The sequence below is a fragment of the Leuciscus leuciscus genome (assembly GCF_965113295.1).
Source record: "Leuciscus leuciscus genome assembly, chromosome: 6".
In the NCBI taxonomy this organism is placed as follows: domain Eukaryota; kingdom Metazoa; phylum Chordata; class Actinopteri; order Cypriniformes; family Leuciscidae; genus Leuciscus; species Leuciscus leuciscus.
In genome coordinates, this window is record NC_138730.1 from 20872259 (window position 1) to 20890818 (window position 18560).

An 18560-nucleotide genomic window follows, 5' to 3' on the forward strand; every position below is an offset into this window, starting at 1 on the left:
TCCCTTTTACCCCTTTCATCCGGATTGAGCACGATGAGGTGGCGAAAAAAAAGAAAGAAATCAATAACAGGGCCAAGTGGGAGAGGTCAAAGTTCAACAGGGTTCCTGACGGATGTGTCAGGAAGGCCTGGACTTTGATACAAGAAGCAGGGGGAGAGGCTGTGGCTCGCGCCCGGCGGCAGGCGAGATGGAGATCAAATTTACAGGCTTCGATCGGACCGGTGTGTTGGTGAAGGGATATTAGAGGAGGGTTTACAGGGTAATCAGATCAGCCCCATTAGAGTGCGAGAGGGTCGGCTTTATCTGGCTCAGGGCCAACGTGTGTCAGAGACGGGGCCGGGGCAAATGACAGTGTCGGGAAAAACACCTGACATGCACTGATGACTGACTCATGCCCTCTGGAGAACCAACATTAGGTAATGACTACAGACGAGGATCCGGTCTGTGATATAGATGTACGGGTCAATAAGGACAGATCCCTCGCCACATCATGAGAGGTGTGATATGCATGTTTCGCTAAATACAAAAGGCCATCAAACTTCTCAAATCAAACTAACAGCACTGGTTTATACCGACACTTCTGTCACGTTTCCTGAATTGTTCGGTCCAAACATTCATTTACAAGCATATGCACCATGTAATCATAGCTTCTGTTACAGAGGCTTATTATTGTCAGAAGAACAGTAATGTAAATATAATATAAATAATAAGTACACTTATTTAACAAAACATTTTATTATTCATGCAGTAAATTTGATCAAAAGTGACAGTAAAGACATTTATAATCTTATTAAAGATTTCTATTTCAAATAAATGCTGTTTTTCTGAACTTTCTATGTATCAAAGAATATATATATATAAAAAAAATGCATCAAGGTTTCCACAACAATATTAAGCAGCACAACTGCACATCTCAACAATGATAATTATATGAAAAGACTGGAGCAATGGCAGCTGAAAATTCAGCATTTCAAATAAAAAAATATATATTTTTATTCTAAAAATATTTCACTGTATTTTATCAAATAAATGCAGCTTTATGAGCCTTGTAATATTTAAATTTGTTTTAAATAATTATATTTAAAAAAACATGGGACAATGTTATACAACATTCATACTAGTTGGTCTGTTTTCTTAAATCACAGTATCTACTTAAACAGCGTAATTTTACTTTGCCAACTAAAAAAAGAAATCGCCAGACACAATTGAGCATTTATTGATTTAATTCATCCCACTGGAAAAGAGCACTCAAATATAAAACTGTAATCATTCATTGTAATCTCTGTAGTGCTGTTTAATCACAGGGCTTTTCCATAGAGGAATTAGCACATTTTCCTCTCAACGCGCTATAGATGACTGAGTGCAAATATGCGTGTGTGAGCGTTTGAGGAGGTTGCCATGAAAAGCAAATTAACTGTCGGTTAAATGACTGACATCTTCATGATACGGGTAATTATCACCACTGATGTTTTCAAATGAGTTGAACAGATCTATTCACTGCCCCTCTTCCTGAGGGATGCTTTGTTAAATGAAGAAAGAGAGATGGCAATACATTATGCCTACACACACACACACACACGCAATGTCTTTTGAGGTTTGTGAACTAGAATACAGTACCACAATGATCTCGGCATCATGGAGATGCTCTTCATTCATGTTCTTATCAGAAGAAGTGATGGCAAATCGGATAGTCCAATCAATCTAGCCACGTTTTGCATCCATGGATCCTTTCAATTGGTCAAAAGGATCTTTATAGTGGAAAAAGGTTCTTTAGATTATTCAAATGTTCTTCAAACTAAAGGTGCAGTCATTTACAGTTTCTCAATAAAATTTCACAGTCGAAATTGAGTCATTTCAATAAGAATGCATGCGATTTTGAGTTTTGCATGAGGATGAAATATTTCCCCATGGATATTTCGCTCATGTTTAATTTGGTCCATCAAATTCACCACGCTGACCAATAGAAAGCTGCTCGATTTGAAAGCGAGATCTGTGTGAGCTACGCTTTATACATCGCTACAAACTTTTTTGCCCACAAATTTTCACTAAATATTAGTATTGTTCTCTTAGAAACAGTTCATTGAAAGGTTTTTTGGGGAACCCAAAATGATTCTTCATTGGCATTGCTGTGAAAACTGCCTTTTGGAAAGTTTATTTTTAAGTGTAGTCCTCTTCATTTAACAGCAACAGAGGCGGTAACAGGAAAAAACTAAAAAACTACAGAAGTGTGTATGTGAGTACATAAATAGAGGTGGTGGTCTGGGGAGGTTGGGGAGAAATCCATTTGCAATTTAAATGGAAATTTAATGATCCCACGGAGGCAGTGAATTAGCCTCCTGATCAATTGATCATGTCAAGGACAAATAGGTAAACAAACATGTCCATTAATTCTGGCCCTCCCTCTGTCCTTACGTCTCCTCCCTGCTGGGGAAGAGTGTTGGAGGATTACCAGGGAAGAGAAGCAGGAGGCGAGGGGGAGGTGAAGGAGCTAACAAGGCCCTGACAAGCTCCCAGCAACTTGGGGGGGGGATGCTGCCCAACTGCCCATGTAAAAACCTCTTTACATGGGCAGTTGGGCCCAGCAAGACTCTGTTCACCATCACAGGGAGGAGAAATAAGAAGTGGGCACGGATGCAGAGAGAGGAGGTTCCTCGGACACGGTGATCTCCACCAATCTGGCTCTGGATCAGCGCTGAGTGCATCGGTGTGGACGGGGACGAGGGCACAGTGCCAGTTCCTTGATGACTGATCACCAGCGTTCATTGACTATTGGTTACAGTGACAGTAGCACATGTCACTTCACATCTGTTCCAGAATGAAAGACTGCAAAGAGTCAGTGAAGCTGCAAGAGTTTCTAGATTAAATTTTTTTTTTAAATCTAAGATCAAATGCACAAGTTACAAAAAAAAAAACAGCACTCAACTGCTAAATGAAGCAAGGTCAGGGGTGAAATCAACAATTAGTCTTGAAATAAAGGCTTTAATTCCCTTATATGAGCATTGATCATTCCTCTTTAGGCCATTTAAACCCTCTTATATGGAGTCTTTCAGCCCAAAATTATCTTTTCCAATCGTCTCTGCTAATTAGCCTAATAAGAAAGAGATGAGGGGTTTCTATAGCATGACTCTCATTGAAAATCTATCAAGACATCTTGATTACCGCTAAATAGCTCTGGCCAGAGTCAATGGGTCTAAAAGGAAAATTTGCTCAGTTCTTTCAGGAAAAGAGTAAAAATACCACTTTTACTTTCAAATTGGCTAATGATAATGTATGAGATCTCTCACCGTGCTAGATATCAGACACTGTAGAGTTTGCACGGATGACATGCATGCCAATTCAAATAAGGGGATATTCTTATGGATGCAGATGTGGTTTAAGAATGATAAAAAAGCATGTTTGAAGCTCAATGCATGTTTTTGCACTTTACACAGCTATCAGATGACTCTAAACATGTATTTTTATAATGCGAGACAGTGATTAAAAAGTGTCCCCACTAATGTTAAAATAATTTATGTCTCGCTACAAAACACTTCTCCATTGTTTAAGGGATATTTCTTCCAAAGACGATATTTGGAAAAATGTTTGTCCATACAACGAAAGTCAATGAAAGACAACCCCACTCATCGTATGGACAGAAAAGGTTGAAACATTATTCAAAAAGTATTTTGTTCTCCACAAAAGAAGGAAAGTCATACAGGTTTGGAACGACATGAGGGTGAGTAAATACTGACATGCAAATATTTCTGCATACTACAACACCTCCTTGAACCAAACAAAGATTTAATCATGTAATTATTACAAACACCCCCCCACAAATTTTCACTTCTCAGTGCAATTCAGTAGAATGCAGGAATCCTGTTTTAAAGCAGCAGACATTTATAGTACAAGTCAAATAAAGCTCTGAAGCAAGATGTAAAGGAAATGCAGACCAGGAGCTTTAACAATGCCAAAGGCGGTGGAAAAGCTTTTTAAAAGGGCCATTTGTAAAACAAGGAGTTAAAACCAGATTATGGGTCAACCATAACACAATCCCTTATGCTCATTCCCGTAATACCCACAGAAGAAGAGGATTTATACTTATTGTGGGAGGCTAAGCATCAGGCAGCCATACTGCAAAAAAAAAAAAAAACATTTTACAGTGGGGCCAGGTAATCCCGTACGGAGGTGGTTCGACTACGCTTTGGGACTGAATGGAGAAAAGGAAGTATTACTGTTATCAGAGAACTCAAATCTGGGCTTTCCAGGTGCTGCTAATGCTGGAGACACCCTCTCCGGCATTTTCAATAGATTGTGGCGGATTTGCCTAGTTGACTCTCTAATGAGTCAATTGTTCTCTCTGTTTACGCTATTAAAAGAGTATTAGCTCCGTTAAGGTGTGGGTGCCAAAGGGAGACACTGCCATAAGGTCTAAATGGGGACCCCTGTGAAGAGCTCATCAAACAGAACTGCACTGTTGATGCATCAAACAGGTCCAGCAGTTAGCTAGCTATTTTACAGACGGTGACATTTCTGCTCCATGTAATGTAACGCGTTGATGACGCAAACACCTCCTAGTCACTGTCTACTCTCTCGGCCGGAGGCGCATTAAAGCCGGTCGTGTGGACGGCAGTCATCAGCCCCCCAGCCGGCTCTATCGCTTCTCATCATCTACAACAAGCAAAAATGCGCTCATGAAACAGGTTATGAGACTATTTCATTTCTTAAAGGATAAGACCTCCAAGCACGGATCCAATGTGGGTGCTTATGACTGAAGTGCCATGGGTTCTTCTCAGGTATCCTCTTAAAGCTACTCATTGAGAGGATGATGAAAACTTCAGTCAGAAGCAGGGAGTCCGCTTATTTCGAATCCTGGGTCATGTTTTAAACCTCTTCGCCAAAGTGCCTCAATACGCATAGAGTGCTGAGAGCCAGATTACTGACTGATAGGACAAAGCCCAGAGCTGATACAGAGGGATTTGACAAAGTAAAGACAGATGTTGTAGTCGTGCAACGGAGAGCAATCCATACTCGGGGGCAAGGAGTTAATGGGGAAGCGTATTGTTATCAAGGGCAGATTTGCAACTTCTGAACCCATCTTTTTATCTGAAAGAGGACTTTGCTTGTATTAAGAGTGTGCGCCAATCCCTTTTAGCAGCAGGGGCCGATCAACTAATCGTACATATCTGAGGTGATCTGTGAATGCCGCCAAACCCACGCCACAGCTGTCTGCTGCTGAAATATCAGGATGTCAGGTCATCAATATAATCAAACTGACCGGGTGCCTTAAAATGCTCATGCCTCTGCCAATTAGCTTTAACTATTAGGATAGTGCTTTCAGGCAAAAATCTGCTTTCAAAAGCCACTACGTAACAGAAAAGTGTGTCTCCCAGCTCTACAGGTTCTCTACAGCTATATAAATATCCCTGAAGTTGGTAGACATTATAAATGAGTTGTCAATAATTCATGCAGGTTGCTGTTCATTGTGTTTTATTAGAAGCTGCTTCTTTCACTCAATAGTCATCAAAGCACTAAAGAGGAAGAGCAGCCACTTTATTCCCCTAATTACCCAATTATAGCCAACAGCACCCATACTGAGGATAATGACCTCATCTGAGTCCAGTCTATTGAAATAATGAAAGCGCCTTATTAATTATGAAAGGCATTAGCAACACTACGATTACAACAGCAAGGGAAAATATTCATTTTAATCAAATAATAATTTAATAATAAGAAATGATAATGGACATAAGACATTTGAACTCATTCTGATTGTGCAGAAATTTGTAATAAAGACTTTTATTGATTGACTGACTTGGAGCAATAAGATAAGAAAGACATTAAAAAAATTTATGAAACATAATTTTAATCTGCGGTCTCTTTAGATTAAGCTAACACTGGCTGTATGTCAGAACTTCCCTTTACCTTTAGTTATTCTTCCGTCTATCTCTCTACTGTGTCCAAGGGCTTCATTTTTACTTATGTCAGTTGCAGAAGCTTGTCAGAAGCGGTTAGTTTCTTTAGGAAAATGACTCCTGGTTCTTAACTCACAGTTCAACTCAAGCCTGAGATTTTTTTAGCGCCTCTTGTTTTTTCCTTTTCTTTTTATTTTTGCAGTGAAGGTGGATTAGGAGAGAGGGGCTTTTGTTTAGATAAAGCGAGGGATTAGGTAGAGATTTGCCCCCATAAAGTTGTGGGCTTGATGGGCCTTTTATCCCTCCATGTCGCTAAAGCTGTGTTGCTTCTGGATTAGGACTATACAATGGGGCCCCTTGTGCTGGGGATCCGGGCCAAAGTGAGCAAGACGGAGAGAGAGAGAGAGAGAGAGAGAGAGAGAGAGAGAGAGAGAGAGAGAGAGAGAGAGAGAGAGAGAGAGAGAGAGAGAGAGATTGAAGAAATACAAGGGGGGAAGAGAGACTGAAGACGGAGAGAGACGGAGAACGAGAGAGAATAAGAGGGGCACAGCTTCTGACAGAACTGACAGGTCAAAAACTTTTAGCATGGGGATTTGTTAAGAAGATCCTGGGATCTTGTCACGAATGATGCGATTTCCAGAGGTATCAGTGGAGCTGTGTGGAGAAATCAAAATAAATTAAAAAGTAGCACTGCCCCTTTAATACAGGTATCTAATTTAGCAAAAGGAAAAAACGGGTTTGAGACGAAGGTGTTGCTAATAACGTGTCTAAGAGATGGCTCCTGGCAAATTGCTTTGTTATTCTTGTCAAAAAGGTCTCCTGGAAGCAGTCGATTTTAAACCATACATCAAAATGATTAATTGCTCTGGGAAGAACAGATGCTGAAATACCCTTGGATTGAGCCTGAGAGGCTACAGCTTTGTGGATTGCAAACGTAATGTATTCATGAAGTTGCAGAAACATCATTAGGTCTATTAATTAGCTAATAACAACCATCTCGCGTTTTGACACCAAATGCCTTTATTTCATTCTTTCCTGCTAAAGCTACGGGACAGTGTTAAATTCAGAAGTTTAAATAAAAGCCAGCGATATGATTGACTCGTTTATACGATATCATCCCTCGTTTTGTAAAAAGCAGCCGCGATTCGCCCTAAATACAATTATTTTGAAATAAATTCTCGTCGGTTTAGTAAATTCAATGTCAGATTCCAAGTATAATCGCGGGGACTTTACATTGCAAATGCTGTTATTATAAATTGCTATATCAAGCACTGAAATAGAAACGTGATAACATACACACGAGAGGGCAGCAAAATGAAATTGGAGTGGCAAAAAAAGAAAAAGAAAAACACAATTACTTGGAGTAAAACTGGACCGAGGGCTTCTTTTGCAGCTCTAAAGGTGGGTTTCTCTCTGTGGCACTTTAAATGGAAGGCATTTAAAGCCCTCAGATGTGCTGGACAGTAGTCCTCGTTTAAGCAGATTTAAGGAAGAGGCGCTGAGAGGAATTCTTTCTCACTTTAATTGCTTTAGAAACGCTTCTCACAAAGAGACATTGCCCAGATTTACCTCCCGTTAAAGTTCTTATTTCCATCGGTTCACAAGTTAATCCTCTTTCTTTCTCAGACCATAAAAAAAAAGTGGGGGGAAATGATGGGAAAGGACACAGGTTTGGTTCCAAAAAGTAAATATTATATATATATATATATACTGCATGAAGCGTCTTTGATAATGGCAACAAAAAAAGACTTGATTTTTTTTTTTTTTTTTTGCTTTAGGCTAACCTACTTTTAATGACCAAATCTCTAAATAAATTTAAAAGTGATGATATTCGCTTACAGCCTAAACTTCTTAAAATCGTATCCATTTGGAGTTTTTCTTTTCTTTTTTTTTTTACATGCATTTGTTAATGCGTCGAATAGGCTAATTATTAATGAATATATTATTAATTATTGTTAGTTATTTTCATGTGGTCTTTCTTGCTTGTTTAAAATGTATAAAAGGGCAGAACGGGAATATTTTTTTTTTTTTTTTTTTTTGTATTTGAATAGCTTACAAAAACTTTTGAAATTTGAAATTCAACATTATTCTACACTTCTGATCGATTAGATACGAGCAACTCGTGAATGTTATAATACATAGTGATTTGATTTTAGCATCGCTTGATTTCTTGCTGCCTATAATAAATCTTAAATTAAACAGAAACATGATTTAGACTGTAAGCCATGCGTTTAACCAGTTCATGATCTGAGCACATACACATCTTGCATTCGACAACACCCATATCATTTTTAAACGACAGTAAATGTGTGTAAGAGACAAACCACTCAGTTTCATTCAATTTCCACTCGTTTCAAATTCCTCTAGATGATAACTATGGTCAGAGATAAAATTCAGTTAGGGATTTTCACCCTGGCCCGCTTTTCTGCGAGCATCTTTAACAAATTATGCAAGCTTTACATTAAAAGGCTACTTTGCGCTGCCCTTAATTCCAACCTAAACGGTTTTGCTCCGAGAGAAGAAATCTTTTCTAAAAACCCTTCAAGAAGAGAAGGGCATTATTGTTTTAATCCTCTTACCGGCAGTCATTTCAAGACAGAGGTTTTTTGGAGGCTGAAATAGCGTCTTGTCTCCCCTTATCCTCACCCAAATCCTTCAAGGCCGGGAGAGATTGTGAAGGCAGTAGCCTGGCATCTATTAGAGATCTCTAAAGTCCCTTCAGTCTCTCCTGCAGTGGCATGACAAAGCCGAAAAGCAAACAAAACCAATGCATGAGATATTCGTTTGTCAAAAAAAGAAGAAGAAAAAAAAAAGGCTTGGGACTGTGACCTTTATAGAAATATTCCTATGTTCAAGAAGTAGGCTAAAAGTAGTCAATGCGTGAGAACAATATGAGAAAGCATATAAGCATTTACACTTACTAAGTTAGGCAAAACAGAGTTCAATATAGGCTAGTCAATTTCTAGCGATCTGCAAATTGTTTGTGGTTCTTGCATAACTTTAACAAATGATTAATCCTAAAATCAAGAAAACAATATGACTCATGTAAAAATGGTCAAGTGGAAATGCAATATTTGTTTGCTCCTTTAAAGATCTTCCTAACCTAAAACCCATTAAAACTACTAGGGTTTTAAAATTACTAAATAAAATTTAGGACGAGAACACGACGTATATTTAATGCCTTATTTGTCCATATTAAAACTCTTTGCCATCACCGTCTAACTATACGCGTTTCTCTTTTGTTCCTGCTTTAAAATCTTAATCCCACCGATGTCAATATTATTCTCACATTATGATATTATTGTTTATAAGCAAAAGTGCTTGTGAGTGGACATTAGTGCTGTGATTTAAGACTTCTAAGTAAAGGGTCAATTGGCTCGGAGTCCACACACACGCAGCCAGAAAAATAGCGTCGAGCTTTGATTGACAGCTTCAAGGACCAGTAGCAAGCCTCGTTGATGTTACGCGGAGCTCTTTAAAATCCCTCCTCAAAGCTCGTGTCAATAGATGGACGCAATGTGCTGAGAAGAGCGCGCAGGGAACGATTTGGAGGCGCTTGATACTTAGCGGATACATTTGAATGGGCTCTTAGACTTTTAGAAACGCGATAAGGACATCTGGGAAATACTCCGAGCTACAGGCAACAAAATATCAAGTGACACTGTGAGACACTGGATAAAGGACAAGACTGAGATAAGGTAAGAGACGAATTGTTTATGCAATTGTTTACATTCTTAAAAATAAAGGTTCTTTATGGCATTGGTGGTTCCATGAAGATCCTTTAACATCAATGAAACCTTTCCATTCCAGAAAAGGATCTTTATGTGTAAACAGTTTCTTTTAGATTATTCAAATGTTCTTCACACTAAGAATTATTATTATTATTTTATTTTATTTTTAAGAAACGTTCACTGAAATGTTCTTTGGGAAACCAAAAATGGTTCTTCTATGGCATCGCTGCAAAAAAACCTTTTATGTTTAAGAGTATGCTAAACAATTACACCATGAACCAATAAAACAACAGAAATATTTAAATTTGTCAGTTCGTCAAATAAATGCTGGCTGTTCCTCAAGTTTTCTTTAGTCTTCAAATAGGCCTATTTTAATTTTAAATATAGGGCCATTACCAATATCCTTATTTTGTATTTTTCTGAGATGCATAGTTGTAATCCAGAGCAAAATAATAATAATAACAATTTAAAATAATCTTCAATTCAACGTGTGTGAAAGAGACAAAACATACAAATACACTTTTAAACATGAGCTAAAACAGCGGTCTGACTTTCTTTTTTTTTTTTTTTTTTTTTTTTTAGCTTACTTTATTTCACAGTATAGTGCCAAACTTGGATAAAACTATTATTTTTCTTAATTCATAATTATTAAATTGAAATTCTGTTAAAATACATTTCAAGTGGATATAGTTCAACTTTGAAATGGAGTATTGGAAAAACCTGGAGGCCTTTGACAGTGAGGGATACAAATATATGAGTGACAATATAAAACCTATGTCATGCGAGACACGATAAATAGTCCCCCCGGGTCAAATGGGGTTTTAACGTTAACATTTTTCCTAATTTAGTCGGATCAAAAAGTTGCACTGTACATGCCAATTTGCATAATGAGGTTTTAATAATCGAAGCATGGAGTGTCACACTGCCCGCAGCAGTAACAGGCGGATGAACAGACTACAATAGCAGCGAGACACAGTATTAAAATAAGCTGCCCTTTGTGCTAAATATCAGCTGGCCTGTGGCGAAATTTGACGTTTAGCAAGTATTCACACGCTTGAACGAATATTTTCGCAAACGTGAACGTTAAATGATATCAGTAAATGGAATCGTAAATATCAGGCCTATCATTATTTGGTCGCACTAAATCACTATTGCATTGATCGTTTTTATTAGCCTACTATTTTGAAATGTGTTTAGGCCTATTCTGTGTATTTATTGATCGTTTACAGTGTTTTTGGTCAAATATAAGTTATAACATCCATGGAATGACAATGAATGGACTAAACGAAAAGTAAAATACATAAGTTGGTATAGGCCTATAACACATCTCTTTAAGACACATATTGGTTGGAAAGGACGCGCGCGAGCATTTCTTGAAGCCACGCGCACACACACACACGCACACGCACACACACACACACACACACACACACACACACACACACACACACGTAAACTCACTGTACGTCCGTCCGTGTCAGCGGTGATGATAAATGGAGGTCTCCACAGTCGAAACCTATTTGCACTTCCATTAGACGGGGACCCAAATGGGGATCAACATGCATATTTTACCCGCAGAGAAGCCATACATCTCAGCCAAAACGTGGCCCCGGGGCGATGGGATAAGGGGCTGCGAGAGAAAGGGAGGGAGAGAAACGGACCCCATTCAATTCAAATACTTGGGGGAGAAAAGTAAATGTTTAGCAAAGCACCTTCTGTGCAAGCGAATTAAACTATTCCCTCTTGCCCTCTGATCACATTCATCAGACGTTGCACTGACTTAATAGTCTGGGAATGGGCAGTCCGGATGTCACAAGCTTCCACGCTGAGGAGGGTACACGCGTTTTGGTGGCCTAAAACGGGTAAAGACAGCAAAAGTGCAACTACAAACTTTTAAACAAATCTTCCAGACAAACTTGCTTCCGTAAGTTCTACCTAAATGCACATAAAGACAATGGCCTGTTACAGAATAAGAAAGACACAGGCATTATTTCCAAAGAATAAAAGGCCCTTAGAAAATCTGTATATAACCTCATTTATAGGCTACTTGAACCAAAAATATGATATAAATGCAGAAATAATAATAATAATAATATAAATAAATTCAACAGGAATTTGATGATTATTATTATAATAATATGGAAATTAATTAGAATTTATCTTATTGAAACGGGACAAAATACGTTCAATATTTCGTTTCCCTAAGAAAGTCAGCTAAATTTATTGTATCACATAAAACATTTGCAATACGTTTTCTACTTCCTTTTTCATTTTTTGCTCCATCATTGCTCATTTAAAAAGTGTCTAACTTAGAATTTTGTCAGAGATTTTAATGTAATATGATTTAAATAAATTATACTTGTTTTAGACATTTAGTCCCATGGATTTAATGTTGGCTACAATCGAAGTAAATAATAAGCAATTTATGTGCTGGTTGGAAATACAATTTCGTTTAAAACTCTAGGCTGTTAGAAGTCCCTGGACACCCGGCGTGTGCGGGAGCATGTACTTTCTCTCTTAATAATTCGCACTGCATTGACCTCGGAGATTTTCGTGCCTGTCAAACACCTCTATATACTAATACATATCTAATCGTGTCCTGGAGCCTTTCATTTTATCTATGAAAAGTTTAAACTGGCTGTGAAAAATGACTGAAAAAACATGGGCACTAAACCTCATGGACAGGCTACATTTGGAAATGCAGATCAGTACAATTTAAATATTGAGATTAAAATATCCCTACACATTTAGGCTTTGCAATTATAGCACAGGTTGAATTAATTTTCGATTACAAAACTGGTAGAATAACATCTTATCTCGTTCACTGCTAAAAGTAAATCTCACTAAAATCAATCAATGATTCATTGACAACTGTTTTTTAAGGATTTGCTACGGTAATTTGCCTCTGAAATTATATATCTAATGTAGTAAGCATAAGTCGGAGCTCATTAGGTAAACAAGTGATAATTGCACCAATTAATTCCTTGTGTATGACTAATGGATTGGACAAAACAATAATTGGATATTAATGAACACAGTTCCGCTCATAAGCGGATTTCCAAAAGCGCTATACTTGACACTCTCACTATTAAGACTGACAACCATATTGATTGATTATATATCACTGTACATAAAAATATCACAAAAGCAAGATGCTAAATAAAATAGTTGTTTTAATAATTGTAATAGGGATAAATGAATGCAGGGTAATTTAAGGATGTAAATGTAGATGATCATCTCAGTATGCGAATTAATCGCTAAATCTTTTAAGGCATTTTGAGGAAAATTCTATTATTAATTTTATAGCCACAATCATGAAACCAACTGTGCAAATCTTGACACCAAAGTGTCAATTATATCAATTGACAAAGTTATTAGTCAATCATTTATTAAATGTAAAAATAAAAAAAATAAAAAAACGTATTACACGCTCAGGAATTATATCAATGAAATATATTATTTTTTTATTTAGTCCATGAATGGTACATAGGCTATTGAAAAGGCGCTCAGATAATGTTGCTATGGTGACCACCTCACGCGAAACGTGACTTCTGTTCAAAAGCATTTATTCTGATTTCTATTCGAACTCTGATTCTATCTTTTGTGATTCCTAAACCGTTCGAAACCCCCTTTTAAATGTATAGTCTACACGCTTGCATGCAAAAAGAAAACTTACTTTTGAGATCCCCAACCTTTTATTCTGACTTCCTTTATGTCAGGCCTCAATATGGGAAATTAGACCACCAGAGAATGTAAAAAAAAAAAAAAAGTGTGTTAACAAATGGGAAAAGAGCTCATTGTTATTATAACATCCTCGCAATCCTGCTCTTTTACAGATATTTTGGAATCATGCAACACTACGGAGTGAACGGATACTCTCTCCACGCCATGAACTCATTGAGCGCCATGTACAACCTGCATCAACAGGCGGCGCAACAAGCGCAGCACGCGCCTGATTACCGGCCGTCCGTTCACGCGCTCACCCTCGCAGAGAGACTGGCTGGTAAGTGCGTTCCCTCTCTCCCTCTCCCATATAACACACACATTTATTGTGATTGTACAATGAATTAAATATGCCGTGTCTTTTCTCTTCCAACGGCTGTACATTTCAAGATATCATACTCGAGGCTCGCTACGGCTCTCAACATCGCAAACAACGCCGCAGTCGCACCGCTTTCACGGCCCAGCAGCTGGAGGCTTTGGAGAAGACGTTTCAGAAAACGCACTATCCAGATGTTGTGATGAGGGAGCGCCTGGCCATGTGCACCAACCTACCTGAGGCACGTGTGCAGGTAAGAAATTAATTTCACCTTTAAACTGGTCTTAAAAAGTTTAGAATGTCCACAGATATGTATCCATGAGTCAGGAGTCAAATCTATAAATTGCCTTTTGGTCATCAGGTATGGTTCAAGAACCGCCGTGCAAAGTTTCGTAAGAAGCAGCGAAGCCTCCAAAAAGAGCAACTGCAGAAGCAGAAAGACGTCTCGACAGATGGAGCCCTAGGAACAAGCGATAAGGATGATGCCCCCTCCAACTTAGCTCTTGAGAACCAGCCACCTTCGTCCTCCTCTTCTTCCTCCTCTATGGAAGCAGAGGCAGCTCCCCATGCACTGGCATCAGAACTTAGTGTTGAGCTTAACGTGACATCGGCAGAGCAGTCAGGCAGCGAGTCGGCCACAGAGGACAACGCAACCGACAAGGAGGAAGAGATAAAGCAGCACAGAGAAGATCTGAAGGTTGAGAAAGAACCAACACCTGGAAACCTTTCCCCTCTTTGCAAACGTCTCAGCCCCAAACCAGGTATGTATTTGCTAAATATACACCATAGCCGTGTAGGCAAGTGCTCCAACATATAGTGCGGATGCACTTCGAGTCCCGACTCGAGGTCCTTTCCTGGTCCAATTCCCCTCTCTCCTCTCCTATAGGATTTGCTATTTGTCCTCCTACTGTCTTATGTAAATAAAGGTAAATAAAGGTAAATAAAGGTAAATAAAGGTAAATAAAGGCAACCCCCCCCAAATAACAAAAAGTTATAATTTTTTTTACTTAAACAAAAAGGTTGTTTATTGGCATTGAGGGTCCCATGAAGAACCTTTCCATTGCGCAAAAGGCTCTTTATAGTGGAAAAAAAAAAGGTTCAGATTATTAAAATGTTCTTTTGCACACTAAGAAAATAATAGTTCTTTTAAGAACTGTTCACTGAAAGGTTTTTTTGGGGATCCCAAAATGGTTCTTCTATGGCATCACTGCGAAAACTCTGTTTTGGAACATTTATTTTTAAGAGTTTGAATTGACACTATGGTTCCAAACTAAATCTCGACAATCCATCTTTGTGTCCTTAGACTCTCCTCTTGGTTCCCCGGCCATCTCATCTTCCTCTAGCGGGGTGACCGGCGGGATCTCTCAGAGTCACTCGTACTCCTCGTCTCCGCTCAGCCTCTTCCGTCTGCAGGAGCAGTTTCGCCAGCACATGGCCGCCACCAACAACCTGGTTCACTATCCGTCTTTCGACATGGCGACCCCGTCGTCTATACCATACCTGGGCATGAACGTCAACATGCCAGCGCCCCTGGGTTCCCTCCCCTGCCAGTCCTACTATCAGTCTCTATCTCACCACGCGCAACAAGTTTGGAACAGCCCCCTGATGCAGACCTCTGGAGGCCTTCCTAACCACAACAGCAAGACCACCAGTATTGAGAACCTACGCTTGCGGGCCAAGCAGCACGCGGCATCACTGGGCCTGGACACGCTGCCCAACTGAACAGGAATCTGAAAACTACCTGAGCAAGGGAACATCTCTCTACCACTACCAACATGCCACCTGGACTTCTCAAGTTAGAGTGTCAATCTTTGAAAAAAAAAAAAAAAAGGATGTCTTGAGGTTCTCTTGAATACTAAAGTTGCTTTCAGGAGAGGCAAATCAAATCTCTGACTCATTTGCAAATATTAGAGGGCTTGTTATTTTGAGGCAGGCAGTGAAATGATGAAGGATATTACATTTGTTTTGCTTAAAAAGACAGACAGGCCCTGGATTAGATTTAGTGTTATTTATATGTTTTGGAAGGGCGTTGATGTTTGATATAAGCACTTTTTGGAGAGGATCTCAGCCGGCTGCATGCACTATATACCAGAATCTGAAAATAACTTTTAATTTAATTTAATTTAATTATCGCGGTTCTCAAATTACACATCACACAAATTACCTTGTAAATGTAAATCTTGCACAACTACATAGATTAATTAAATCTAACCTGTTTAATGGTCAGGATTTAACCACGGTAAATTGAGGATGGTTGGGTAATGAGGAAATTATTTCATTGACTACTTATGCAAAGCTTTTAATTACACGTAGCCTCGGGCAGAGGAAGAAATGCAATTATAGACCATGCATATCATTGGAGATCGCCATATTAACACTCAGAGGGAAAGTACTCTCAAGAAAACTAGTGCTTACATTTCAACAGGAAACAATGCTGAATAGTGGTTGAATGCCAGACAGTCCAGAACAGGAAAAGTTCTCCAGTGGAAAGCAAAGCACTTCCATGTATGGCAGCTTTTCCCCCCCTATTCTCTGCTCATTCTTTCCATCTCAGTGCTGAGCTCTCATTGTGTTTGTAAAGTATTTTAATATGTAAAATACAAAGTCTTTATCTATAAATGTTTACTGGTAAGGCAAATGTAAAAGTTCTATGTTTTAGACTGAGAAGATTTTAACCCTGTGATGATTCTGGTAGCTGTCCCTTTGTAAGATTGTACCGGGTGGGCCACACTGCCCGTCTGCGTCTCCCCCAGATTATTTAACCTATACAGTCTGGTCGTCTATGTAACTCTTTCATTGTCACTGTGAACATCAATATACAGTCACTCACAACATCACACAAAGTGGTGAATTTGTAGCCTATATTGGTGGAGAGTGTTCCAGAAGTATACACATCTTTCCCTATGTCAACTGTAGATTTAAAAACTTGTAAAATAAAACTTCAACAAAACATTGCTTTGACATCTCTTGTTTATCCACAAAATACCACATTCAATCTAAATTAGACTGTGACCATGCTAAACTGATCAATTCATTTTGAAGGTTAAAATCTACCCATCTACCTAAAATAAAATAAAAAAATAAGCTGATTTTAAAAGATAGGACAGCAGAAAACAAGGAAATGAGAGTGAGGAGAGCAAGAAAACAAGGTAATCTTGGGAAATAAAATCGTTGTGGGGACATAAGCCATCCCAGATGAATAAGCAGGCCATTATGCTGAAGAATGACAGCCTGGGGCCGTGATTATGCCGCTATTATATCTTAAACAGTGTGGTTTGTCAAAATGCATAAGCCCTTTGCTCACATAAAGAGGGTCTCCCCCTCTGTGTGTATTTTACCAGAGGCTTGATGCCACCGCCACCATGTTCTCAGTGCTCTTGATGGGGCTGCTAACTGCATTTTAAAGTGCCTTATGCCATATTTAAATACAGCTGATTGTAATGCGTTCTAACATTCAACCTTTTGAGTAGATCAAAACACATGGGAGGGCGGTATGATTCATTATGAAAAAATGACACCAACATGCAAACAGCAAATTTAACTTGTCAGTAAAAGGTTCGAGCAAGTCAACAGTGTAAATAAATAGCATCTCTATTATCTAGTTTCGAGAGCAAAAACAAACTGCCTCCAGGGGTTTGACACAGATTATGTGACAACAAGGTCAAGTTCTCTTTACTAACTCATGTAATGAGACCGGCAAGAGAAGCATTTTCTGTTAATCGTGTAGTATGATTTAAGACATGGGCATTAAATTGTTTGCTTGCAAATGAAGCCTGTTCTATGCCTGGCAATTTAAATGATTAACTTAAATGTCACAGTACCAAAACAAATGGTTACTACTGCTAAGCTCTGCAGCATCCAAATTCAATTATTAAGCGGTTTCTAAATTCACCTTAGTGTTTAATCAGGTGTCACCGTCAGACAGTCCTTTACAGACACGCACAAGCACAAAATGTACTTCGAGAATGCCTAGCACAAAAATCACAGTGTACCATTCAATCAGAACTTTTTCCCCTTCATGCTCTCCTTTTTGGTTTTAGCTGCATGGAGAATGAAAGCTGCCACCATAAGGAACCCCAGCCCATTGAGGAAGTGACAGGCACTGCCAGAATATGATCCTAATCCTGTTCCCAGCATTCTTTTAGCCCGCTGGCACTGCAATTTTGCCACATACTCTCCAAGCTGTCAGCTGAGGTAAATCTCTCTAACAGCACATTGTTCAGATACACATCAAAGAACTCCTGGAAACCAAATACGGCTCACTCAGAAATTAGCGGGAAAAACGAAACATGCCAACTGTTATGTTAAACCTAAACTTCAATGAAAGTGTTCTACAATCTTAAATAAAATATTGGTAACACTTTAGTTTAGGTATGCCCAATTCTCACAATTAACTAGTTGATTAAACTGACTCAGAAAATGAGTTGAACCTTGTATAACTTATAAAAATGTTAAAACATTGCTTAACTTATATTGATGAGTTAAAGCAATGTAAACACATATGTTGTCACAACTACTAATAAGCAGCAATTAGGAGTTCATTGAGGCAAAAGTCGTAGTTAATAGAACCAAAGTACTCAAATGATAGTGTTAAATAAAGTCGGCATGAAATTGAAGTTGCAATAGTCTTTTCTTCCTTATTGTGATGTGTATATAGCCTATATCTGAGTGAAATGGCTTCACCAACAAGAATTTTTTTTTTTAGATTTGATGTAGACTTGATGGATGGTTGTGGTTTGCTATTGTGATGTCATCTGAGTGACAGGTTGTCACGCCCTCGCGCCAGTAAACACGTCATTAGAAAAGAGAAGATGCGTCACAGCAAGAGGGATTATTTTGTAAGTTATTTTGGTTAAAGATCCCGAGGGCACATGATAGTGATGTGCACGGATAAATCAT

At 38.7% G+C, this 18560-nt stretch overlaps 1 protein-coding gene across 1 annotated transcript; it reads left to right on the top strand.

The window, feature by feature from the left end:
* Positions 1-7653: 7653 nt before the first annotated feature.
* On the top strand, positions 7654-16688 carry dmbx1a (diencephalon/mesencephalon homeobox 1a). Its single transcript, XM_082172182.1, has 5 exons — positions 7654-9589; positions 13459-13625; positions 13736-13914; positions 14023-14422; positions 14965-16688. The coding sequence occupies exons 2-5, from the start codon at positions 13472-13474 to the stop codon at positions 15381-15383; spliced, it is 1152 nt and encodes a 383-aa protein (XP_082028308.1). The 5' UTR covers positions 7654-9589; positions 13459-13471; the 3' UTR covers positions 15384-16688.
* Positions 16689-18560: the final 1872 nt, after the last annotated feature.